Source organism: Myripristis murdjan, chromosome 22 (assembly GCF_902150065.1).
Source record: "Myripristis murdjan chromosome 22, fMyrMur1.1, whole genome shotgun sequence".
Taxonomy (NCBI): domain Eukaryota; kingdom Metazoa; phylum Chordata; class Actinopteri; order Holocentriformes; family Holocentridae; genus Myripristis; species Myripristis murdjan.
In genome coordinates, this window is record NC_044001.1 from 7,548,851 (window position 1) to 7,576,535 (window position 27,685).

General features: G+C 41.9%; 1 protein-coding gene across 2 annotated transcripts in view; it reads right to left on the bottom strand.

Moving 5' to 3' along the window:
* Positions 1-27,685, bottom strand: part of smoc1 (SPARC related modular calcium binding 1) — a 68,698-nt gene that overhangs the window by 9,643 nt on the left and 31,370 nt on the right. The window contains exons 9-13 of one of the 2 annotated variants that reach the window (XM_030045179.1): positions 15,973-16,165; positions 12,865-12,947; positions 9,104-9,209; positions 7,324-7,568; positions 6,005-6,058 (exon numbers count right to left, since the gene is read on the bottom strand). In XM_030045179.1, the coding sequence (XP_029901039.1) occupies positions 6,005-6,058; positions 7,324-7,568; positions 9,104-9,209; positions 12,865-12,947; positions 15,973-16,165 (681 nt within the window). The remainder of the gene's footprint in view (positions 1-6,004; positions 6,059-7,323; positions 7,569-9,103; positions 9,210-12,864; positions 12,948-15,972; positions 16,166-27,685) is intronic. The other variant, XM_030045178.1, reaches the window with a different exon arrangement.

A 27,685-nucleotide genomic window follows, 5' to 3' on the forward strand; every position in this document is an offset into this window, starting at 1 on the left:
ATTTGCATGAAACTTTATGGAAAGCTTGGTCCTGGGGCAAGAGAAAACCAATTAACTTCTCACACTGACTGGCCAAAGTGGGGTGTGACAGTAGACATAGTTTCTCACTAAAAAGGCATGCAATTTTCAAAGAGACTGATGTAACACCATTAAACTTTGTGAGCCAATCAGCAGACATAAGAAGAAGGAAACCCTTCCTTGTTGAATTCCTTGTAAAATTAGTTTTAGAAATTTTAGAAATACTTTTAACAATTTAAGTGTTGACTGGCTACATGGTGTATAAATAATCAGCCGCAGTGCCTCAAAGTGGCTACAGACACATGTTACGTCTCGTTTCAGGTAGAGTCATTATGTGAGTTCAGCTCCTCATGTGAAACCAGTCACTAATGAGGCATCTAAGAAGTTATTTTGGTGAAGCTTTGGTACAAATCCGACATGCTGAACTGGCATATCTTGACAATTGCATAGCGCTGATGGAGTTACACGCTCTACTTAGTACCATCTAGTTCAGTTTTAAGATTCAAAACAGCTGTCAGTTGGCTGCGGTTTGGCCTTTCTAATGTTAAAGGATTTTAAAGCCTTGAGACACTTGAATCATAGGTTTTGTAAGAGAAAGTGCCACTCAGTATCAAGAGCTGAGCTGTACCATTCGGTATAGTCAGTGTAAATTAGTATAACATACCCCTAACCCTGGCAGTGTTATTGGCATGTTGTACCTGTTGAGCCATGCAGGGCCACAAAATTTCATGATACCCCTTTGCAGTGAAGTCATGCTGCTTCTCTCTTTAGCAAAGATAAATGTCTCTGTTGTAAGGGGCCAATCTACAGTAGTGCTGATGAATTGCCTTGGCAATTACCAGGCTCCAGAGTAGCAAATGGTCCTCTCCCTCCTCTCCTCCCAGTCACTGAGGACACTGTCTGTGCCATTAACAACACAAAGCTCCCCTGGCCTCTCCCTGGACACCTTGGCCCCACTTGTGATAAAGAGCTGAAAGCAGATCCCGTCTAGCGGTGAATCGCCTCGCCTCACCCGGGACCGGCCAATAAAGAAGCTTGGCTCAGGAGCTGGGAATCATGGTATACCTGTACATGGTGGCAACCAGGGGAAAAGGACTTGGCTAAGGGGAGTGAAATACAGACTTGAGCTTACTGTTAGCCAGGCAGAACAGCCCATAAAGAAGTGAAGAGGGTCTATCTTCTGTTTTGGGGAGCAGCACATTGAAATGGAGCGAAAGCCATCTCCTGAGTAACAGGTGAGCGCAGCGATGAGCAAAACGATGCTTATCTCACCGCTGCAGTCATTTCCGCTGACCTACTATGGCGAACAGACGCACAACAGTGCGTCGAGCTGATGTCACAGTAATTAAAGCACAAGTGGTGTGGAGTAATTACTGTTGGCTCTGACAGGACAGAGCTCTGGGCTCTCTAATGGTCCTCTAGCCCTTGTGCCAGGCCTGCCTCATAATGCCCTCCATTCATTCCTGCCTAATGACGGACACAGGCAGGCCAAACAGGAGAGGAGAGAAGAGGAGAGAAGAGGAGAGGAGGGAAGGGAAGGGAAGGGAAGGGAAGGGAAGAGAAGAGAAGAGAAGAGAAGAGAAGAGAAGAGAAGAGAAGAGAAGAGCTGTATCTTCATGCTGATATACATGATATACAGAATAAGATACAAAGCCAAAAGGCATAACAAGCATTGTAGCAGCGCATAACTAGTCCACCTAATTATCAAATGCACATCTACACACTATTGACAATGACTAATCCTTCCTGGAAGATTAAAAACTCTGTAAGCAATCAGGGTAACATGGTGGGTACATCCTGTAATTGCTTCACTGAAACCTTCTCAATCCATAAAGGCTAAAATGTGAGAGAACATTTTGTGTGTGTGTCTGTGTGTCTGTGTGCATGTGTGCCTGTCTGCATGTCTACGCCAGAGCTCGGTGAGTGTGTGTGCATGCCAGCATGTGTTTGTGCTTATTCAAATGTCTGTTTATGTCTTTCTAAATGGAATTAAACTATTGAGGAGAACATCGTGAACCCTGCTGCTAGATCCCATTCCAGAAACTTTAATAGCAACATTAAGTTTTTGTATTTCATTTATTACAGCAGACGAGTTAAAACTCTGGGCTTGTTTGAACAACTAAACCTGTCATCTCCCATGGCTTGGACACAGGACATTTTGGCTAAAAGTAAGAGGGGATTACAGCGAAATGGGCTGCCCTGGGCTTCTATTACAAATGTCGACAATAATGAGGTTTCCACAGCCTCTTCAGAGGATGGATGCCACTCTCTGTAGCACTTCAGGAGACACACAAGGTATTCAGATGTTTTCCTTTGTCGCTGCCAACATTTCGAGAGAGGCGGCCTTACACATGTGCTCTGCTCCCTCATACATACTCAGTCCCTCATGTAAAGGCACGTATACTGTAAATATCTCCAACAACACTTTCACTCCAGCGCTCCAAAACTGCAACCAAGCATGTTAAGATTTAATGCCTGGCAACAAAAAAATATCTTGGCTTAAAAGGATCCAGGCCATCGAGGACGGACTTGAACGAGGCGAGGCATACCTGAGCAGTCCAGCACAATGGCCATCTATCTTAGTCAAGGCAGGATGGTGCCATATGTTCCTGTAAACTCCTGCTTCTTACATGGAGAGCCTCTCTCTCTCTCTCTGTCTCTTTCTCTAACTCCCTCCGTGTCTCCAGAGCCATCAATTGCCCCACAGAGCCTGAGTGGCAGCATAAGGAGCCGTATAAAGCTGTCAGGCCTTTTACCTCCAGCTCCTAAGCATGAAGGTGAGAGATTCAGTGACTACAGCGAAAACAAACCTCCCCATCTGCGCCGGCCCGGGCCGAGCCCCCTTCCCGGCTCTTCCAGTACCGGCGCTGTTTATCCTGGCAGCTGTGCCCAGGGTCCGAGAGGCCTGACGTTATGCCCGCTCCGAGCCACCGTTCTCCAGGCGAGTCGGGGCAGCGCCAGGGTAAACACATGACCTCAGCACTCTGTGGCGCTGAACGAGCCCGTGGACCAGAGTCAATAGCACCAATGGGACTAATAATGACTCGATGGGGGAATCCTACCAGATCAAACGAGACAGAGAAAGATGGAGGCAGAGAGAAACAGAGTGGGACAGGGAGACTCGAAGAGAGAGAAAGATTAAAACACTCAGCAAAAGAGACAAAAGCTCTCTCTCCATAAGACCAGAGTTTCCTGGGGCCATCCAAGAAATTCTGGATTGTCCACAAACAATTGGGAATAGTTTGTAATCTGCAAAATCTTCCCAGGAATACTATTATGGTGAAGACAGAAATCCCCTGGTGTAACTCAATATGCTAACTTGGTATGTAAGCAGTAATTTGTTTTGGTGCAAACTTCATATTTCATTTACACACTTGATTATTATCTTCCCCCTGTCAACAGAAACAGGCAAAGATCCATAAACAAAGGTTTTGAAAGACATTTTGCTTTGCTAAATCAGGCAATGATATCGAGCCAACAATAATTTCTGATTTCAGATTTCAAATTTCAAATCATGTGATTATCTTGTGCAAATGTGTGTTAAGAAACAGAGGGTTTGGATTATAAATTTTACTGCACGAATTACCCACACTACACTACACTACACTATATTAGCACTATCAAATTTAACTCTGAGTACTAAACCAGTGTTATGAGTTACCACAAATATCAGAGTTAATTTAACACTGCTAGATTGTTTTGAACAGCTGCCCCAGAGCCATATCAGCTTTAGGAATGGACAAACAGCTTTACTATCAACATCTGTTGTTACCGAAACATCAAGACTTATTACCACTGGAGAATTTGCTGGGAAGTCCTGTGCTAATACGACTGAAGTGAAAAATGCATACACAAACAAAAACCTCAAGGCGCCACACAACACTACAACAGGCACTCTATTCTTCTCTTTCCTCACAGGTCCCACCTTCTCTCCTTGCAAGTCTTAATTTTGTGACCTGGAAAGCTGCAGATAAAGTGCATCCAGCCCGGGACATGAGCAGGAACCAGGCTACAGAGGCGTATTCATTCACAGCTTTCTGATTAGGACCCCCAACTCCCAGAGTTACCTGGAGTCCAGGGGAGAACAGGCTGGCCAGACAGGCTCGCAAGGAGATGCTGTGCACTGGTATCTCCAGCATTCAGTAAGATTACAGTGACTGATGAGAGAGGGAGGGTGAAAGTGAGGCGTGAGGCAGAGGCAGAGGGCCATGCTGTCACCAGATGCTTCCTCTGTTTCCACCAGCGGAGGCACACAGTAAGACCAGCATATCAGACAGTGACTGACTGGGAGGTTTGAGTTATATCGACGTAGTTCACTGCATGAGGGGGGCTCGGTAATGTAGTGAAGGGTAAACCAACCTAAAATCAGTGGTTAAGATCTTTTTAAGATGCAATGAATCTTTATTCATTGTATAACCAACATTAGACTGATGTAAGTTATATGACAATGGGGCTTTTTTTTTTTTGTAAGAAAACAATATAATAACTCCAACAGCATAATGCAATCTATGGCTCCGGATTAAAAGATGATAAATTACAGAAAACATTTAAGCTTGAGTTGTCAGATACACGCTCTTTATTACTTTTATTTGTCTTAAACAAGAAAGTAAGACCACAGAATGGCAAAACTGTTAATATTCATCTTAGTATCAATTCAACTTAGTATCGCTTGTCTATCAGCTGACTTTTCATTTCACTTAGTACCAGCTTTGTACCAGTTAGGGTTACAGTTAGGGTTAGGTTGATGTTACAGTAATACTAAGTTGATACAAAGCTGATACTAAGTTAAATATGACAATTCAAATAAAGTGTTACCAAACGTAGTACTTGCTTGAGTCAAGACCAGTGGGTCCAAAGGAGGTTAAGCAAAAGTGTAAAGACTGAAACCAGAGAAAATCCAGTCCTATTAAAGTCTAAGGCAGGGGAAGGCAACCATGTGCCATGGAGAGCCGAGAGTCTGCAGGTTTTCATTCCAACCTAAAACTCCAGCAGGTGATTTCACTGATTACCTCACTTTCAAGCAGAGAGGTGGAACTAATCAGTGAAATCACCTGCTGGAGTTTCTGGTTGCAATGAAAACTTGCAGACTCTCAGCTCTCCATGGCACATGGTTGCCTACTCTTGTTCCAAGGCAACAAAAAAGCCAATAAACTATGTATAGGTCTTTCCAAATGCAAAAATAATGCTTCACTAGTTTCTCAAGGACAAACAGAGATTCAGCGCTTTACCCTTCTACATCCAGTCAATGCATAGGATATTGACTAATCAATGCATAGAAGTTTGAGGGTTATTGCATACTATACTCGGGCTTGAACCCTAATAATTTGTGGTGCTGGGAAGAAAACACACAAAAGTCAACTAGGTGGACAAAAATGTATCTCTTAAGATTTTTAAACAGGGACAAAGATGCCAACAGTGGCTGAATCAAAACAGACATTCGTCCAAGATGTCAGAAGAGGTCTTCAGACTCGACTCAAGAACAAGACCATACACGAATACTACAGTCCCGAGTATGGAGATTCTTCTGGTTATAAAACGCTCATCTACAAATCCATTTTAACTAAGCCATTCATGGTTTCACCTGGAGAAATGCTGCAACAGAAAATGGCGAAAGCAGGCAGCACCTGCAGCCTGGAGGATAATGAGGCTGAATGTGTTTGGCTCATGGTGAACTGCTCCATTTACACTCAGTAGAACAGGTGACACTAGGCCAACTCAAGCAGACTGCACGGCTAAATGAGCACATATCACATGTACACACCGCACATATGAGCAGGATACAGCACATCGGACATATGCAAACAGACCAACACACATGCAAACAGACCAACACACAGACAGCTCAGGCTGAATTACAAGATTTCAATAAAAAACTCGGCTCTTAAGTGGCATGTATCACTAGTATGAATGTTAGTGGATTATACATCAAGCCTGCAGCACTCTAAACCAGAGCCGGGGTTAGTCAAAGCGTATTAGTTTGCCTTACTGAACAAATTTGTCCCTTGCCTTGTCCCTTGGTTGCCACTGCTTGTAGAACTACCTGTGAAAGAAAAAAGGCAAAGACTTTAAAAAGGTTTGACATGGATTTTAGTTTTTTCTCTTTCTAAGTTTGCTCATTTTTAAACTCATTAACCCCAAAAAGAAAAAAAAAATACTCAAAGAAAAAAGAGCAAAAACAGTGTACCTTGAAATTCTATTTTTATTTCTGCTTTGTAGGCTATTTCGCTTGATAAATGCAAGATATACTGGATTTTTTTTTTTCATGCCCTGTTTATCAGCACGAGGCCTGCAAAACCGATCTCTCTCACTGCCAAGGGATAAATAAAAACGAGACACGTAACTGGAACGGTGGTGTTTTTCTTGCTCGGATGTAATGTTTACATGTTCATTTGAGTGTTAAATGAGTTTCATGACCACTGGGCCTTACAAACCTGTTAAAATCGCATTTCATAATTTCAAAACAAATGAGCGCCAGTGAAAAAATATGCATTATTTTCTCGTCTCCAGAGAGATCTGCGCTTAGGAGCTGACAGCAGCGCTCTGATGTAAGCCGCTTTGGCAGATGCTAATAATCTCAATTAAGACTACTAGGTGAACTCATGATGACAAGTTAAAGTTTTCCACGCTTCCGGCCCAGACAGCGTCTAGATCCACTGCTACATTAGTCTTGTCTAAATATTCATCAGAGAGCGCTGAGTGGAGCGGTGCACCTTGTTTAGACTGCCAAGACATCTGTTTGTCACATGCTCAGCAATTACTTCATTCCTTCCCCTAAATGACACATTGTTTTCTTTAATTATGACATGGTGACGAAATACTAGCAACAAACTAACCAACTGGGAATGTCAGGCTCTTTTAAATTTTAGTTTACAGTAGTCTAATTTATCTGCGAATTTTCAAAACAATTGGAATATGCGCATCTTAAAACAATTAGGGATTTATGTAATTCCTAATCCCTGTATTCCTTTGGGGACGTTATTTCAAGCCTGTCCAGCATTGCTTGGCTGAACACTCGCTCTTTTTCAGCAACCTCTGGCTTCATACTCAGAAGTTTACACACATCCACACCTGATATCTGTCAGACATACATGGCTTCAACTGTTGGCTAAAGAGCCGTCTAAGTGGACCAAATGAGAGCTGAGTGCCTTGCCAAAGGGCACCTCAGTGGCAGTCACAGAGGGAGAGTAGATTCATTCACTCAGGCCAGATTTTCCTGTTGAGTCTGGGGTTTGAACAGAGTTTGTGACCCCTCGGTGACAGGCTGGCTCTCTACCATCCCCTTCCCTCGTGGCTTTCCTCTCTTACCCTCCTTGCTGACGCCCAGACAGCCTTTCAGCTCCTGCAGGGAAATGGCCCTGTCCTTGTTCAGGTCACAGTAGTCGGTGAACTTGCGGGCGCATTTCTTGGGTTTGGCTTTCTTCTTCAGGTACCTCTTGAACGGCTTGAGCTCCTTCTTGTTGATGTCGTGGCTGCCGTTGTTATCCAGCTGGGCGAAGTACCAGTGCACCACCCGCTCCTCTAAGGTGTGACTGGGATCGGGCTCCACAAACCTGCAGGGACACAAGCTGAGTCAGAGCAACCAACTAGGATGAAAACAAAACAGAGCTACGATACAGAGTATAAAGGGAGATGGCACTAATTTCTTCAAATTTCACAATCCAAAGCAAACGTATATAGTAGCATACTACATACAGATACATATAGAAACATAGAAGAACACATTCACAAAGACAAAACATATCATCATTCTGCAGTCGAGAAATGTGGTCTTCTTGTTTGGGAGGCAGTGGTGAACTTTTGTCTTTATGGGACAGTAAACAACAGAGACAGACAGGAAAGACTAGGGGCGCCCCGATAGCTCACTGGATAAGAGTGCTGATCACGGTGTCCCGGGTTTGAATCAGGCCATTTGCTGCATGTCATCCCCCGTCTCTCCCCTGCCTTTCCTGTCTCTCTCTACTGTGATGGACAAATAAAGCAGAAATGCCAAAAAAATAATCTTAGAGAAAGACAGGAAAGACTTGGGGAGAGAGAGGGGGATTGCCATGTGACCGTCCTGTTCCTGGACTGGTTGAACCCGGGACGCTGTGGCACACACCCAAGACCACCAAGCCACCAGGACATCATACCAGTGTACACTTTTTTTTTTAGCTTGGGAAGCCCCAGTAAGAAGCAAACACAATATCCCTGCAGTGTTGGTGCCAAGATCTACCAAAACACGACACAGAACCAAAATATTAGCATGGGATGCAGTACAGCACGTAAGAAACCAGAGGGAAAGATTACATACAGAAACAGCACTAAGGTTTATTCTACACTCTTTATCCGCCTCACACGCTGTTGTGTTTGAGATAGTGTGCACAATCCCGAACCAAATAAACAATGCGTATATGGATAAAATGAGTCCCTAATAAATTGCGCTTGCAATACAAAAAATAATGGTCAAAAGAGAAAAGCAGGGGAAAAAAACATTGGCTTGCATTTTTTCATTCCAGGCTCAGAGACACCATTGCCATTGTCTCTGCTGTTGACTGTCCCATAAAGTTCACCAATGCCTCCCAAACAAAAAGACCACACCTGTTGACTTCATGATGATGATAAGTTTTGTCTTTGTGAATGTGTTTCTGGTTTAACTATGTCCTGACTGAGCAGTGTGCTACTATAAGCTTTTGCTGTCGATTTTGAAATTTGAAGAAATGAGTGCCTTCAAATTTTTGAGCAGTTTTCTTCTGACTTTTTGCACTGGACGTGGAGAGACAAAAGCAGCAAGACAAGGGAATACGTGTTGCCTAGAAACATACTCTAAATGCAGAAGCTAATCACGTAATATGATTGAGTGGAGACTGCCAGATCCACAGTTTTAGCCAAGCACTTTCTGATCAACACTTTCATACAGATAGCCCAACTGGATTGGTTTGGACGTGGGTTTGCTCAGGTTGAGGTTAGGGTAAGGGTCTCGGCCTGTTGTAGTTCATTTGTCACTCCAGCTCTGTCCAAAAACTCGTGGTCTAAAACTGCGTGGGTCCTCGGCGTCTGCGGCTCGATGTATCCCTTCATGTGTGGTGCAGGGTGGGCTACAACTTACCTCCCACCACCAGAGGGGGCTGGTGAGTTTATGGCTTGCACCATGTCTGTGGTGAGGGCATCTAACAAGCTTGTAATGAATTCCACTTTCTTCCCCTCGGGGCAGCCTGGCACAAATCAAAGACAAAAAAACACCAAAATTACCTTCCACAACTAATTTGAGTTATTACGGCACAGTGTAGCTGAAGAGCTTCTAAAGCCGCGGCACCAATGAACCAGTATGAAAGATGTAAAACTGAAAGGGGGTGTTCCGCCGTAAAAGCAAGCATGCAAGCCTTCTCCGAATCTTAATGACAAACCAGGTGTATCAAAACACCCCTGGAAAATGGCCTGTGTCAACCGGTTACGGGTAAATCCTTGTGAATACCTTCTCCACAGAGGTGAAACACGCTGTTTGGCTGTTTTGTAAATGTTGCGGGAAATGAGAGCAGGCCAGAGCTGAGGCATATGTGGAGAGGCAGAACAGAAGTGTGCGGTGATAAGAGCGCTTTGTCGGGCAGTGCAGACCTGTTAACTTTTATGACACGATGCTGAACACCTTGGGTAGCTCTTTTTAATTGCCCAGATGTATGGTTTTAATAGTGCACTCAACCGGCGCAAATTTTTCCCTCCTAATTGTGTCTCTTAAAGGGGAACTTCAAACACCGCTGCGTGGTAAAATAATCTTCTCATTCTGTCCTTTTTTCTCGATTCAGTCCCTCTCTCTCTCCCTCTCTAGCTCTCACAGTTGTTTCCCTCCTCCTCCTCCCCCTCTCTCTGTGCCTTTGTGGCCTCCTTGTCCTCTGCTCTGCTCGGCTCTTTTCATTCCTTTTCTTCTGGCTCGGGGTGATCTGTGGGTGGTGGTCCGCTGCCCCGCCAGGTGAATCCAATTAGCATTTCCTACGACACGACAAGCTCGGAGAAGCCCTGCCTCGCTGCGCCTTAATCCAAGTGTTAAATTGGGGCGTTAAGAAGTGCAACCCCTTATGTTGCGCGGACCCTACGTGGCAAGGGCACCGTGTGGTGTAGGACCTCTGGCACTCACAAACAGAGTTAATTTGACTTGATCTCGTTTAAGTGGAGACTTTACAGTGAAACTGAACTTTGGCGGAGCGCTGGGTTATAGTTATCTGGGTGTTACATGAGTCCACATGCTGGTGAAATATCCTCATTAGATGCTCTGTGCTCATCTGGTAATCCACAATACTGTATTTGTGTCTCGCCATTCACTTCCACAGCAAAACAGCTCAGATTATGCCTCCATATTAGTATAACTATTTGTAGAAGTACTATCACGTCGTGTCTTCTTTCTACTATGCCTACATTTCCTGTAAATGCTACCTGCCGGATCTACTTTCCAATTCAAACAAGAAAATAACACTATTTCCAAAAAAAAAAAAAAAAATACCAAGACTTTTTTATAATCAAATAATCTGCTTCATTCATACTTGTTAACTCTGTTATTTTGGGAATTTTTGTTAACTCTGTTATTTTGGGAATTTTTTTTGCTGCACTATGAAACATAATGGAGAGATGCAAAGTATACAGTATCCTGGAGATATAGAGTGACTAATGAGGATATTCTGCCACCATGCGCAGTTATATAAGGTCCAGGTCATTACACTGGACAACCCAACACTCTACCAAAGTCCAGTTTTACTCTAAAGCTGCATCGGGCGAGATTTTTATGTAATACACCCGCCTTGTCTTACCTCAGACACAAAGCGGGACTGCAATACAGAAGAGGGTCCTATCATTCCTATACTGAGACTCCATAGATAAAATTCTGGTGTCAGGTATAGACACTTGTCCACAAACAACAGGGGAATCAAAAATTCAAGGTGAAATACAGCATGAGGGCTCCATCCAAAGAACTCACCAATATTTAGTTTCTTTTGTCCCATTACTGATGTCACGTTACATGATTTCTGGGTATTGAAATTATAAATTTTCACTTAACTTTTTCTGTCATTTAGCATCACCAACATTTTAATTTGTGTAGCTTGTGTAGCTTTAAAAAAAAATCTTCAAGTGCTACTCATTCTTGTTTAAGACTGATAAAGACAGTGCTGTAGGGTCAGTTTGACTACTGCTGACAAAATTTACTTACTCTAAATCGCTAAAGCATCTGCTAATGATTGACACCATGCAATGTAAAGTACTGTAATATCATCAAGGATGTCGAGATTTATTTCCACACTGGTGCTCATGGCATATGTGTGAGATCACTGCAAATGTGAACAGAATTTACTGTTTATTTGCTGAAAATAGCATCATAATTCTACATTACTCCTTTATATGTTAGATAAATTCAAACTGTTTACACCAAGGAGTTTTTTTAATATTTGAATTTTGACCAAAATACCTTTCCTGCATTGACTGGACAGAGAGTTACCAGATCCCAGTCTGTGGTCTCGGGGGGGAAAGCCAGTCTGCTTCCCTTTCTCCTGACAGAGGTTGCATTGTGGCTCCAGAGAGGGTGAGACTGGACCTGCAGCCACTACCGCTAATAAACTGCCCTCTCAAGCCTTCCTCTCTCCCTCTGCCTTGATGTGACTGTGATGAAATATCGGGCTTTGTTGTGGCGGTTCAGAACATCCCACTACAGTACATAAAAATATCCCCGCTCAGCCACCCCGCGGTCTCCCAACACCCCCGGCGGCCCCCCGCAGCCTCCCCGCTTCACCCAGCAACACTCACACCTTCCATAAAACATACCACACATCTGCTGCACAGTCAGGAGCCACGCTTGACTCTGTAAACTCACCAGATGGGGAATTAAATAAGAGTTACAATGCAACTTTAAATGATGGGGAAACAGAGGGGCAACAAAAATAAGTGAGCAGTAACAAGGGCAGAGGAGTATGAGCCGAGGGTATGACCTTGGGTTCGGAGGAGAGTCTCTGATCTTTCCTCCCGGGGAATCCAACACCGCAAAGTGAGATATGGCCGATTCTTAAAGAGCACAACATTAAAGGAACAGTGCACCCAAACTACGAAAAAAAAGATACTGCCCTACTTACCCCTGGTGCAATCTATCCATAGGTAGTTTATGTGTGATTTGGCGAGGTTTCCAGATATTGGCGAGGTTTCCAGTCTGCCAGCCCTACTGTTTTGAGGTGCTTCCCGTCACCCCAATACACTCATACTCTCATGTATCCACCTCTAATTTGTGCTCATTTGGGGCAGATAGAGACAGTTTGCTGGCATTCTCCGGTGTGAAATAGTTCCCAGTTGTTTTATTGCACTGTTTTCTCTTGCATTGCAGAAGCTTGCACTTGTTTTGGTTTTGTATCCTACCTACGGTTTCAAATGCACTGACACCTAAAGAAAAATCAATATCGCATGCCTCATCCCACTAGTGGATGGTGCTGACCCTCTTTTTTTGTCTTTCTTCCTTTCTTCCTCTCCTTCTTCTCTAATTATATAACATACAATATTGAGATATCACAAAGGAGAATCTACAATTTATAAAAAAAAAAAACTGCCAAGTTGTTTTACTTTTTTCTCTCTCTTTCTTTTCTTGCTTTTCTTTTCTTCCTCTCCTACAGTCATTTGCCATACCAACTCATCCTTTGCACTTATGTCCCAGTCTCTGAATGTAATGCTTATGACCCAGCATCTGATATTATGTAACATTTGTCTCTGTTAAATCACTTGTTATATATTTGTGTTGCTTCACCAATTTAAAAAAAAAAGGAAAGAAAGAAAACCTTTGTGCTCTCGTGTTGGGTGGATTGGCTGAACTGAAACGAGGTGAAAAGCCTGGAGCTGTTGTCTAACCTGTCAGGTCTCGGCCTTGAAAGGGATCTTCTGTGTCTGAGACGCGAGAGCGAGCGGCACCGTCACACTCCGGCGTCTGGTACCTGTTACACAGAGAGCAGAGGACAGGACGCACACAGCGTCATGGGAGAAAACAAAAGTAAGAGGAAGTTTAAGAGTGCAATTAGATGATTAAAACTGTCCCGGAAATGTTAAAAAAAAAAGAGAGACTTCAAAGTTAGAACTAGTCCATACTGATAAATCTGATGAGCTGAAAGTGAAATCAAACATCGCCGGAGACTGAAAACTCAAAGTGCATAAAACACCACAAAATATTTTCCTGTTGTCCTTCCAGGCCTCTAAACAATCTGAAGTTGTGCCAGGAGCCTCTCAGCGGGAATGCGGCTCACCGCTGCCAGGGGGATGTTCGCAAAAGTAACCATCCACAAGGTAATGATACCAAACTCGTGAAATCTCATTATCAATTACACTAAGCACATGCATGCAAACCAACTCTGCTCTCTTAAACCGGTCATGTATTGTTTTCTGGCATTTACATCCATGCAGTGTATGCCCTTTGTTACTCTGCAAAGCACTTTGTGATTTATCTTTTTCTTTTTTTTTTTTTTTTTCAGAACTCCGGAAATATATTTGACTTGACTTGACCGAGGGCTTTGTTTGAGATCCATAAAAAAAGACTGCTCAGCATTATGCGTGGCATGACTCGTTTTCTCCTGGCCATTGTATCAATGCCTCTCGAATAGAATGGAAAAAGGAGCATATGTGTCCCATTTGCCTCTTTTTTTTTCTTTTTTTTTTTTCAAAGCAAGTGCAAGTTGTCATTTCTCTTTTTTTTTTTCACAGTCTGCAGTGCCACCGTTCCAGAATGGGATGTCTGAAGCATGACTCTGCACTTTGCCGTCCAGAGGAAAGCAACTGGGATGAGTGACATGAAGGCTATTCCAAAATGCAATGTATATCCTTTATGGAAAAAATAACTGCCTCATGTTCATCATTCAGCATCAAAATCAGAGGATCTGGTTTGTATGAGAGTTATTATTTTGTTAACCGTTTGTTCAGGGGTTAGACCATCAATCATTTTGTAACCGCTGGTGTATTTTTTTTTTTTTTTTTTTTTTTTTTTTTTTTAAAGATTGGTATCATATTTGAAATTAAACTCTTCAAAACTATCTATCCAAATCACAAGACCGACTGCTCTGTCATTTACTATTTTTTTTTCTTTTTTTCTTTTTTAGGGGAAAAACCGCCGATTGCAGATCCTGTAAATCATAAAACCCTCCTGTGGAGTAAGAATAATGACGCTTCATCTGGAACAAAAACAGTTCATCTATTGACCCGTGCATGTTTACAATCCTTCAGACATCCAATCTCTTCGTCTCTTTCTCGTGCTGTGTTTCGACTCGTGATATTCATGCTCGAAAACCAAATCATGAGAGCTCCTTTAAACAAGCTCCGCAACATCAAAACATGAACGATGGACATCATTTATTCAAGCGTTTCTCGGTTGCCTCATATCTGTCCCTCTGACAAACGGCACCCACAAAGACTCTTTCTGCCAGCGCCATGTCCCTGACAGCAACATAAACAGTAGCAACTGCACTGAAAAGAAACGTCATAGCAAAAGTTTAGTGTTTACGGCCTGCTAACCGATATTCCCATCTGGGGCTGAAATGAATTTTTTTGCCAAGTCAAGCGGACGCATTGGCTCGTGGATTCAGAATTTCACAAGCAAATTTAAGGTCTTGGCAGCTAAAGGAGTTTTTAAAAGTGGAACTGTAGTGCTGGAGAAAACTTTATTTTTAAAAGTAATTTGTTGCTTTGCTTCATTGTTTACCTCACAATAACTTGTCAAGTTACAGTGTCAGGATTTATTAAAGGATAAGTTCAGTATTTTTCAAGCCAGGCTGTGTTATAATTTATAATCATACAAAGCAAAATCAGCTTTTATGACGAGATACTCCTCGTAGCCTTCAACAAAGTCTGTGACACTCACTTTCAGCCTCTCAAAAACTATTACAAACGTCCTTTTTGAAAATTAGAGACTCACAGCACAGCCAAAATACATCTTGAAATTGTTCACCCGAAAATATGATTGCAAACGGTGCTTTCTAAGAAGTTTCACATAGTTCTGCTGCAGATAATGCTGCGTTCACTTGAACTCAGAATATCAGTCTTGTAAATTCCCAGCCTGCAAAAGCATGGTGTTCAGCGTCAACTCGACATACATGAAGAGGAAACTAATTTTTCCTGAGCTTACACATGAATGCAATGATGAAAATTTACATGATGGAGAGTCTGAGGCATTGTCTGACATAGCAGCAGGAGAGCGATGTGGACGTATACAAGGCAGCGTATTGTCGTAAATGCTAAAATTCAATGTGTCACAAATGATTGGTAAGGTGAACAATTTCAAGACACTGAAAAAGGACATTTATGACGGTTTTGGAGGCTGAAAACGAGTGCCATGTTGGACTGTAATGAAACCTACCATGAAGCCGCAGCAGAGCGTTTAGTTTCTTGTCACTAAAGATATCCATGATGTGGAGCTACACACGGTTATAAATGAGGGGTTTCAACATTATAATACAGCCTGGGTCGAAAAATACTGATCCCACAGTGTCCTTTAAAGAAGCTCCTTTCAAAAACATGCCACAGGGACATGGCTTGTGTTATCAAGTTTGTTATTTATGGAATCACTAATGTCTCATAAGGAAATAAATGCACCAAATGAAAAATTTCTATACAGTACAGTCTCGTGACTTGTGAATAACAAAGGTAACCACAAATGTTTCTTCCTGCACAAAAAACTATGACTTGCCTTCTGTAACACCAACTATCATCCAAATAAATGTGAAGCAGTTCCACATAAAGTTGGATTTTAAGTGCTTAATGTGCATATCTACATAAAAAATAAATGTTTTTCCCTGTTTATTTACAGATTATTGAATATAATCATCAGACACATGGATTTGGTTGCATTTGTCTTCAGTTTGGTTTTGATTTTTTGCACATTTTCTTCATGCACACCTAGGTATTGAAAATGAGAGAGAGTTAAGAAACTGGTGGCTGGTGCTGATTTGAAGCCCGGGTTCCTGTGTGCTGTGTTACCTGGTGGAGGTTCCAGGAATGGGCCGTCCCGTGTCCACCAGAACACACCAGCAGTAGCCTGTGGACTGGTGGCACTGGACCGGCTTGTAAAGACCACCGGGGCCGCAGTCGGGGATGAAGATGGCCTCTCGGGGGTTCTGCCGAGCCTCGTCCAGAGCGCTTTGTCTCTCCTGGTCACAAGAGGGAACTTTCTCTAAAACCGTGAGAAACACACTCAATACAGACACACAGCTGGGAAAAATGACACACACTGGACACAGGAAAAAATAAAAAAAATAAAACCAAGAATTTGTTTAAATGAGACTTCTGTCACGAGGTTACTCGGTGGGACGATGTGGCGAAAGTGGGAGCACATCACACGATAAACTGCACACTGTCAGGACGGTCACTAATGTAAACCCCATGCAGGATGATAATGCAATATGGATACGAGGGATGGGAATGTCATTTATCTAATATTTAGACATTCAGGCTAAACATTTAGGCATTTAGGTCACACTCTTTACACAGAGCAACTTACAGGAACTTCAATAGCATCACCATCCTGAAAAGCAACCAATAATAATGAGGGCAAGGGTCAGAGTCACAGTGACAGGACAGTAGTAGACAGCAGTGAAACAAAACAAACAAACAAAACAAAAAAAAAACAGACTGATCTTACTGATATTTGATTAAAGATATGATTAAAGATATGTAATTGACTATAAATAACAAAATGTCACGAAAATGGACATTGCTGGTGGCTCTTTTATTGTGTTTTCTAAAAAAAAAAAAAAATACATATCCTTATACTATTCTATGCAACCTACTGTTTGTGCAAGCCTGGCAATGGCTGATAAATACATTTTCTTCCTTGAAAGTTTACTAATTAAAAAATATGTGAATTAGGAAATGTTCTGCTGTTGTTGCAGAATCTCTATATATAAAGGTAAATTTGGGCAACTCCTACTGTATTCCTATTGCCTGCTAGTGCATCACCTCGCAATTAATAAAGTGATGCTTGTGTTCAGCCCTGTGATGAAATTCTCTTTTTCTTTTTCCTGCCTCCGGGTTCAGATACAGAGCAGAAATCCTGCAGCTTCTATGGAGTCATTTTTTGTTTCATTAACACTACAATAATTGAAAATGCAAAAAAAATTAGGACTGTTTACGCTCTGCTGATAAGAAAGTGGAATATGCAAATGGTTTGTTTGTGAGTTAGGGCCACTGGGAGAACCATGTAGGCTGAATCAGATTATTTGTCAATATGGTTCTCACTGAAGTCATCCCTCTGCAGTTTTGATTACTGTAGCTTTGTGGATGCACACAAACACAAACAGAGACCATCATTCTCTGGCACTTCAAGGCCACAATAAATCTGTTTACAACTATGTCCTCCTCTAATTTTCTGTAGTTATGTTGCTGCTCAATGTGTGTTTTATTGCCACCTTCTGTAATCAGTTTACCTTATATTCTTTCTTTTTTATTTTATTTTAATTTCTTATTTTTACAAAAGCAGCATCCACTACAAACACTTGTACTGGATAGCTGTTTTCAGTTTGTGTATGTACATGGTAACAGTCTTATAAACCTTGTGCATGGTTTATAAAAATAAACTGCCCCTTCATGACCAATCACACAGTTTCTAACTCTTCATTTTTCCTAAATTGCCATTTTCGCTCTTTCACCATGCCCACCGCTTTTGTCATCTTTGAATTTTTGCAACCACTGCTGACTGGGATTACCTCTAAATCTTTGTAAGCCAGCACCAAATGTGGATTAAAAGTCTGTGGTGAGCAGAGCGCTGCCTTGTGACCTTTTCCATTCCCTCGTCTTCACCAGGTCTTCACCCATCAGCGTCTTTCATATTTGTTCAACTGTTCAACAACAGGCTGTTGGCACTTGAGAGATGCTCGTGCAACACCTTGTTCACCTCGGTGTATTTACATTCAATTCCATTTAGTCCATCGCTCACTCTTAAGCCAAGTACAACAGAGCTGTGTGCTGTGTCCGTTACCGTGGTGATGAAGTGTGCTTTTACCGCTCCCGATCCATTCTCCATTTTACAATCAAGTGTGCTTATGAGGCATGAAGCTGAAACAACAGGCCTACACCCTCGGTTAAGGCCTTGTTTCTCCTGCTGGCCACACAAGGTGAGGACTTGGGGCATTTTCACACGGCAGGGCAGATCTGAACCAAACGGGTCCAGGTAGTTCAGCTCCATGGTGAACGGATACTCAGCCTAATATGGCAGTCAATGCTAACTGCAGAACAGAGAGGGGCTCTCTGAAATTAGACACAGGACTCCTGTTTTACTCCAGTGCTACAACCCTGCTTCCACCCACCAACAACACATGGACGCCTACAGAATCGACCCAAAACAACATCCAGGAAGACGGCAGAGACAGTAGGAGCATAGTTAACTAACTTTCTCAAGTCTGTTAAAATAAACTCAAAAAATGATGACAAAAAGTAAGGTATGAGAGGGGGAAACAAGCAAAGAAACTGGAAAAAACACTAAAAAAGCAAGATAAAGTTGAAGAACAACCTGTAATGCAAGAAATCGCCAAACATGATGCTAAGATGTAGCAGGGAAGGCGAGACCACACAGAGAGACACTGCAAGTCAGGCTTTCTACTATCAGAAAAGATGTAAAAGAGCTTAAACAAACTTATCACACTGAGAGATGAACTGAAGGGAGAGATGAAGGAATAAATCCCAAATTTCTGACAAGAGAACAACAATGAGCCACAGACACAAAATGTGAGCATGGCTGAAGTCCAGCCACGCATAGCAGAACTGGAAGAGTGGAAGATGGAGACAAATGATACGGTGCTGGTGATGTTGGATCAGAGACGTCAGACGGAAGAGAAAACAACTGACCTTGAAGGGAGATCAAGGAGAAATAATAGCTAAATCTCTGGCTTACAACTGATCTCGAAGGGAGATTGAGGAGAAATGATATCTAAATCTTCAGCTTACCAGTGGAGACGCAAGGGAGCTCCACTATCAAATACCTGGAGCAACTCCAAAACACCGAACTCAAGGTGCCTGAAGAAACTAATCTTCAAAAACCCAAAACCCAGAGTGCTGCTCCCAGATCAATTACAATCAACACTTCTCCCGTTTGAGACGAAATAAATGATTTTGAAGAGAGCTCAGCAGGAGGAGATACATGTAGGAGGCAAAGAAGTCTTACTTGATAGAAGTCTTATTTTTGGGCATCGAAACGGTGCTGAAGGAAAAAGAAATCCGTTTTCAGACACCAACATATTGGATTAAAATAACTACATACAGAAAAATGGATCCACAACAAGAATATGTGAAATTTTCACACTTCTTTATTTTATATATTACATTAAGATCCGACTGCGTGAGGTGAAGTTATTAAAGTTTGTCCAGACATTATGGAGCCACACAAGTTGATTATGATGATTACCAATGTCCAGATAATGTCGCTGAATGTGTATGGTCTAAATACACCCATGAAGAGAGAGAGGGTTATGACAAAACTGAAAAAGGAACGGAAAAGAAAACTAAAAAGGATATTCCAACTAGAACATGGAAAACTAAAAAGCTATGGCTACAGGAATTTATATTACAGTTATATAAAGAGGGACACAGAGGAGGAGCTGTAACATTAATATCAACGACAACCCAGTTTTATTATGAGAAGGAATTCAAAGATAAAGAAGGAAGGTATATTATAGTAAAAGGGAACATTAAAAAAAAAAATGAAACAATAACACTGATAAATGTATATGAACCCCCAGAAAGCGATAAATATTTCAAGTCTCTGTTTGATGCCATAGCTGTAGAAACAGAGGGAAGATTCATAAATATGTCACTGGAGGAGATGGGGGATGATGGATATATGGAGAGAAACATACATCCTTTGGAAAAAAAAAAAAGATTTTACACAATATTGAGCTGCTCATAAAGTCCATTCAAGGATGGAGTGTTTTTATGAATGCAGGTGATGGCCAAAGACTGAGGGAATGTAGGATTATGGACAGGCATATGTGTCAGACCATAATGCACTCTATTTTAAAATATGCCTAAATAACAGAAAAGGATGTAAAGTATGGAGACTCAGTGGGAATATTGGACAATGAACAATGCAAGGAGAAGACAAAACCAGAAATAAGAAGATACATAGAAGAAAATAATAAAGGACGAGTAGACCTGACAATATTCTGGGATGTCCTGAAGGCGGTGATCAGGGAAAAACTATTGAAACTGCGTTTGTAAGAAGGTTTAAATTAAAGTCTAACAGAAAATATACTGAAAGGTTAAGGGAACTGGAGCTAGCTTATGATCCAAAGGACTTCAGAACGAAGATACAGCAAATGACATACTGCTAGATGAGGCTGAAAAAAAGGGCCACTGAAATGTTAGCAAGACATTTTCCTAAACAGCAAGTAACACATGAGAGTGAACATATGATAACAGAGAAAATCTTCCAAAGATGCTACGAGGAATTATATACACAACCTGCATCCACAGATGAAGAGGAAATGAGAGCATTTCTAAATTCACTGGACTTGGCCACCTACAAAATTATACACTAATGGCTGATATTACAATAATAAGAGCTGGTATAAAAGCTATCACAAAGAGGTAATGAGGTAAAGTGGATCACCCCACCCAGGAGCAATGGATAGAGACGGTAGAGGAAATCTGCATAATGGAAAAACTGGAAGAAAAATGGGAGAAATGAATATTAATCAGGACCCAAAACAGCGATGAAAACTACAGAAAGGACAAGTGATTTAGACGATGAAGCTGTAACAGTGAATAAACCACCAAAAAGTTAACTCCCGAATAATTATTCCTAAACTTCTTAAACTTCTTAAATTCTTCTTAGCCGTCTTTTTTGGTATGTTTGTTTGTTTGTTTGCATGTTTATCTGTTGGTTTCATATGTTTCCAAATGCTCAAACCATCAATAAAAACTGGGGAAAAAAAGAATCAGCCCAATATGGTTTTGTCAACAAACCACTGGAGAAGGAAAAGTGAGGCGTGTCAGAAGCATGACAGTGATTTTGAACGTTTGGTCCGTTTCCTGCAATTAATCCACATTTTTCATCGCGGCAAGCCATTTCACAAATCATTACGTGGTACTGAAGATTTCACAACATATAATCAAAATCCCTCAACTTTTAAATGTTATTTTCTTGGTCGAAACAGCCGGCTTGTAATGTTCCGCGTCTGTGGCTAGCAGACATGAACATTCATAAACCACGGAGCTGATAGCTGGGGCTGTGGAAAGCAAATGTTTCCCCGGGGACTATTTTCCCTGGCGGAGGGACATTTTTAAACTAGTTTCAAAAAGCCATCAAAACACAACAGTGCTGCTGCTTTTAGGAAAATGTGGACGACTTTATTACGGTGATGGAATAGAGGTGTGAAGAAAGTCTGAAGTCTCTCAAAGCTCATTTTCATATTCTAGCGGGAAACCGATGGATGGATAAAAAAAAAATTTTAAAAAAAAGGAAAAATGATATCGGAGCCCTAAAATACAGCCTCTCACTTTGTCAAAAGAGTAGCAGTTGAAAGAGCATATTTGCCTAAAAATATGCAGTATATATATATATATTCATGCCTCACATAGTTGTAACCAATACTGGCTCTTACGCTGCAGGCCAAAAGCTACAACACCAGGGCGCTTACCTGATTTTAATGAAACACACAAAATCAGCCCCTCTAACAGAGTCTGTCAGCAAAATTCCTGATATTCTGCTACATATTGTTGGATTTCACAACCGCAACAGGGGTGGCGGGCCGGGCTGGAAGCCGCACACGGGGATTATGGGTATTTCTCGGAGAGTGGAACGTTATTAATTCAGGGGGTAAAAAGGCCCAGAAGGACGGGGAGTGATTCACTGAATTCATTTAACTAAACATGATCTACAGCCGTGAAACACAATACAAGAGTTTTCCTCTCCTCCCTCCCTGGTGATGTTAATAATGATGGAGCTGACAGTGGTGGCAGGTTCGGCACTCAGCCTGGGCCTTGTAAGCGGGACCTGGCGAGCGGGACGGTGGGATGGGGGGTTGGGAGGAGGAGGAGGAGGAGGGTGGGGGGGGGGTGACGGTTGTTTCCTGAGCGCCGTTGCCATCGCAGGCCTGAACGTATCCGCACACCCAGGACCTTCTTTCCTGCGAAGGCTCACGCTCAAGTGTTCTTAGCACTCCGGCCCTCGCCAAGGTTCCTTCACATCTAAATTATTTAGCACTGTTTATTATACAGAGGTTATGCTGGCGCCAGGCACTGGGATTCCCAAAAGAAAATTGTTTTTATACATATAAATGGAAAAAGGCTGGACGCTGGCAATGTAATCCCCTCAGCTTTTGTGTGTACGTGAAATTCAATCTACGACGATTTCTCGGCCTGCCTTGGGTATCTTCATTTGAGCTCTATTTATTTTTTGTTTTGTGTAGTTTTTTTTTTTTCTTGCTCCATGACAGGAACTGCCGATGCACTGAATAATGAGAAATTCAAAACCTCAGAAAACAAATATTGTCCTGAAAAGACCCACACACGTGGACGAGGCGAGCGGCTGTAACTTGTTCATCGCCGTGGTTGTTTCCTTAAGGGTGCACTGATAACGGGGCCAAAAGGTGATGCTTGGTGTTTGATGTGAACAGGCTTTGCCCCCTTATCATTCCTCTCACTGCTCCCTCAGCCCTCCTCTGCCACAGCCGAGGCCAAGCAAAACTGTTTTTAAACCCCGAGTGGATTTAAAGCCCACAGACTTTTCTCTCTCTTTCTCTCTCTCTTCCTCACTCTTTATCACATTCCCTCTTTCCCTCTTGCCTTCTCAATTCCTTCCTCCAGCCACTCTGCCTCTTCTATCCCATATATGAACAGATACTCCCATACACCAGAGAAATCTCATCTTCTATGTTATAAATATACTAAAATATTAACCAAACATCTATACGCCCCCTCTGGCTATGGTGATAAATATGTAGCCCAATTATGTTGAGCATATATTGTCATATATGAAACATTTTGGCCTTATATTCTCCTCTATGTGCACCAGCACCTGCGCAGCATGTGAATGAATATGTTTCATATATGAGTGTTTAATTATATGACACACTGTACGCATACACCATATATGGAAATCTCCTACATGTGCATAATATTACATTTCCGAAAGGGATATCTTGATACTAACCCCCACCACACACACACACACACACACACACACACACTCCCACCACACACATACACATACAAACACACACACACATACACACACCACTCTCTCCTCCTCACTCCCCTACAATGGCTTTCAGCTGTGGAGTAATCACTGCAATATTGTCTGTAGCATGCATTCTGTTCAGTTAAAGTAGCAGAAATATGAGTAACTCTGTGCGTAGGTGTGTGTGTGTGTGTGTGTGTGTGTACTGTAAGCAAGCGAGAGAAAGAAATGTGTGTACATGTTACCTTATGCAAAAGAATGTCATTTCCAAGCCATCTTCCACCACAGTTGTGTTACTTTTCAACACAAGGTTCATTAAAAAAAAAATCTTGCTGTCATTTGCTGTGTTGAAAAGTTTAGCAAAACATATTCTGCCCCAGACTAGACATGGAAATGGGATTAGAAGAATAAAACCTGTTCTAAAAGCGCCGATTGTGTTCCTAAGTGACATGATTGCATTACATCTCCCCAACACTTTGTTTTTCTTTTGTTTTTCTGCGCCGCGAGGGAGAGGCAGCGGTTTGCGAGTTCTCCAGAAACTCGCAAACTGTCCTTCTTCTTCTTCTTCCCCTTGCAACACTTGAACAACAGCATGTCAAAGTCTGGCATCGGTGCCTCCGTTTGAAAAATAGGTTTTACAATACTTTGCCTAAGCAAACACGCTTCACTAACACAATCTCCACATCCCTCTAAATCAAAATTATGGGATATCCAGAGACACACAGCCAATAAATGAATAGTGCACTTTATATGTGCACATGGGGGTGGGCTGCCTTGTGAGCACCGAGGTTTTCCAGCATGTAGAGACAGAAAGACACAGAGAGACAGAAAGAAACAGAGGAATGTATTTTCACCTACAAACAGCATTCCTACTTTTGTATACATGTAGAAATTATATTTATAAAAGAGAAATGCTGTTGATACTGTACTGACGTCTGCTATGATAGGTACATCATTTTTTCAGTACGCATGGAAATTTTCACAATAGTTTTCATATTATGTTAACAAGCTGCTGAAGGTAGAATCACTCTTAAATTATTCAGTGGAACTGATGGCTAACTAGCTTCTAGCCAGCACGGTAGTAAAAAAAAAAAATGATGGAACAGAGTCAAACCCATAAAAAAAAACACATCAGCACATATGCAAGTATCATATTTCAGCTGTTTGTCTGTGTTGAGTCATTTGAGGCTGAGTTAAAATGTAGAAAATTAGTTGAAAAAAAATGAATAATCAATCCTGCGCTGCAAAAAAAAAAAACCTCCACGTTAACAGGTCGTTTATTCTCATATTCAGTCTTAAAATCCTGTTTTTCTTAAACAAATGAAAAAAATCTGCCAGTGGGATTTTTTTTTCTGGGAATAAGTAGGCAGAATCTGACAGATCAGCCCACTACAGGGTCAAGAAAATGACATTTCATTCAAGAAAATTCTGCAAGCAAGTAGATCCGCAGTGGAAACAAGTGGCAGATGTTTTCACTTGTTTTTAAGAAAAACAAGATCTTACAGTAAGACGGAATATGAGACTAAATTACTTGTTAAGGTGGGTAGTTTTCACCGTGTGCTGCACCAACTCTTGGATGCACAGGCACTCAGGTTTTCCAACAGTGAGGAGAGAGGAGGGAAAGAAAGAGAGAAGAATAAATAATGATGTCTTGCTGCACCGAGTCTCCTATGATCAGGAAGACTCTTTATCATGACTTCTCGCTGTACCGACTCTCTTTACTCGGCTGCTTACACTTCCAGCTTCATCGACTCTGCAGCCTTAAGCCTAAAATTCTGGCAGCTAACAAGGACAACACCCACGGCCAAACCTCTTACACTACTGTACCTTAAAACACTCTATAAACACACACACACACACACACACACACACACACACAAATGCAGAGGCTTCTGTGTACACATGCATATTTACATACATGGGCATTAAGAAATATACATGCATTTAAAAGCACACATATACAGACAGACAGACAAACTCTCCAAACTCTCTTTCTGACACACATGTACACACGTGCACAACACTTTCATGCACAGTCACATTCACATGCACTCACTCACACACACACACACACACACACCCACCACAAACACACATCACTAATGGCTTGCCTAAAGTGTTGACATCTCCCCCTCCGCTGGCCTTGTCGCATGTCCTTTGAGGACACCAGATGCTAATTAGAAACAGGAAGCTGGTGTTTCCACAGAAGTTTCAAAGAGCTGTCACAGTGAATATCTGTCAGTTAAAATACAGTCCTCAGCGCTGCTGTGACCGCAGCCTCCCCCAGCGGACCGTCATCATTCAAAACACTGAAAAACTTCATGCCACATTCAAACTATTTTTATGCCGCTTTGCGTGGGAGCGCACCATATGAAGTGAGTGTATCAGCTGAATGCTAATAAAAAAGCACCTAGAAGCTACCAGGAACTCTGAAGATCAAGCAAAGTAAAATTGGTATTTACTGTGTACACTTATGCACACATTTACTGTACATACACAACCCCATGCACACAAATGTACACAAATACACGCACATTCACACTAAGGTTGGACCAATATGGGTTTTTGGAGGCAGATCGTGAGAAGCACTGCAGAAAGCATGAGCTGAAACATCTCTGCTGTCTCTACTTTTAACCCTTTTTCTGCACTTTGTATGCTGCACCTGATTGGTTTTCTCACTGTGCATTACAAATAACATGCACTACTTTTTTCTTTTTTTTTTTTTTTTTTGCCAGACCTGCATTTGGTTTAAATGCAGCATGCAGAGAGCACCTTTTGCCAGTCCAAGGCTGATACTGAAACCACTATTTTTAGTCTGCAGTCAGCAATAGATAGTTTGTGGCAATATTCACTATCTTTAATTTTGATCATTTTTTCTGCCAAAAATTTGCAAGGATTCAGTGTGTCCGGTAGAATCTTATTCTTGGCATGGTGCAGAAGTGTCTGAAGCAACATTCAGACCACTAAAACTCTCCACTGTACCTGTTAAAAAACGCATAACTATCATGTTTAAATAAAATGTGCAAAGAAAATACAATTCCATCACTGGTTTCACCTCATTCATATTGGCAATGAACAACATGACTGGCCAATAGCTGGTATTTAATAAAAGACCAATATCAGCCCAGTTTATCAGCACACCAATGTATCGGTCCAAACCAAACACACACACACACACACACACACACACACACACACACACACACACGGCCCCCTCCGAACTCACTGCCTGACTTGGTGCAGAAGCGTGAAAGCAGTCCAGTTGCCTAGAGGGTAGTGAACATGGCGAGACGTAATTGAAAAGGAGACAGCGAAAGCTAAACAAATTACACCAAAGGAAAGAAACTGAGAAACCTAATCCCAGCAGTGCAGGGCTGTCTTCACACTGGAAATGTTTTACATTTCATCTTAAACTGGTGGAGGCAAAAAAAAAAAAAAAAAGGCTTTGAAACTAGTTACACTGGAGCCAAGTTGACACTCTCAAAGTGCACACTTTATTTAGTGTACCAGCTGCTTCTTTAGTGCAATTCAAATCAGCCTTCTTCTCAATATGTGATCAATAATCATACCCCCAGAACAGTGGAATTGTGATATCTGATAAAGTGAGTATGGCAGGGATAAATCGTTTGAAAGGTAGTGAGCGGTGTAGAAAGTGGATATATCCTGTATACCTGCATGTGCTTTCCACTATACGACTTGGGTCCAGATGGCAGCTATAAGGGACGGTTCTGCATCTGTCTCATGTTAAAGAGCTTTCTCTGATCTCTGAATGCAGCCCGCCAGATAATTTGTATTATAATCACTCATTAGACAACAGATAATGTCACATCATTAATCTGATTGGTCAAAGAGTACTTCCAGCCATGCTGATAACCCATTAAGTGCAAGCAGCCTTGTTATATCAGCTGCTATGCCAACAACCAGGGTCCAGGATAAGGTAAAGGTAGTAAACAGTCAATTTATTGGCTGTAACAATGGGCTGGGATGTGGGTGCAGAGCATTGATTTCAGTGGGTGGCTAAGATAAATCTGTTTCCAAGGTTACTGTGACACTGGAAACTGGAAGAATCAGCTCATTAAACCTAAACAAAACATTTGTTAACTAGCCACAGGGCTGATTTAGCAATTAAAGCAGTCAATGCTAATCTTATAGCTTGCCGTTAACAGCCACTACGAGCACTGATGTTTGCTTTGACTCGATTCATTAGCTAGTGGGCAAATCAAATGTGTTTACAACAAGACAGCATTGGTTAGCTGCAGTTCAGGCAGGAAACAGAGTCCAGCTCAGCTCACAGACCCAGGAGACATCAGCTCAGAGCCAGCACACATCAGCTGATAGCCAATCAATCAATCAACCGGCAAATCTCAAACATTTAAGCTGCCCGTTCCCCTTGCTGCTTCCTCTGCAAGCCGCTTTGCAAGCCGCCGCCACCCCAGCGCCTCCTCTGCACACTGTGTCCGGCTTGATCAATGTCATTACTGTTGTCACTGATGCTTTTTCTGTTCTGCATCCTCTGGCGGT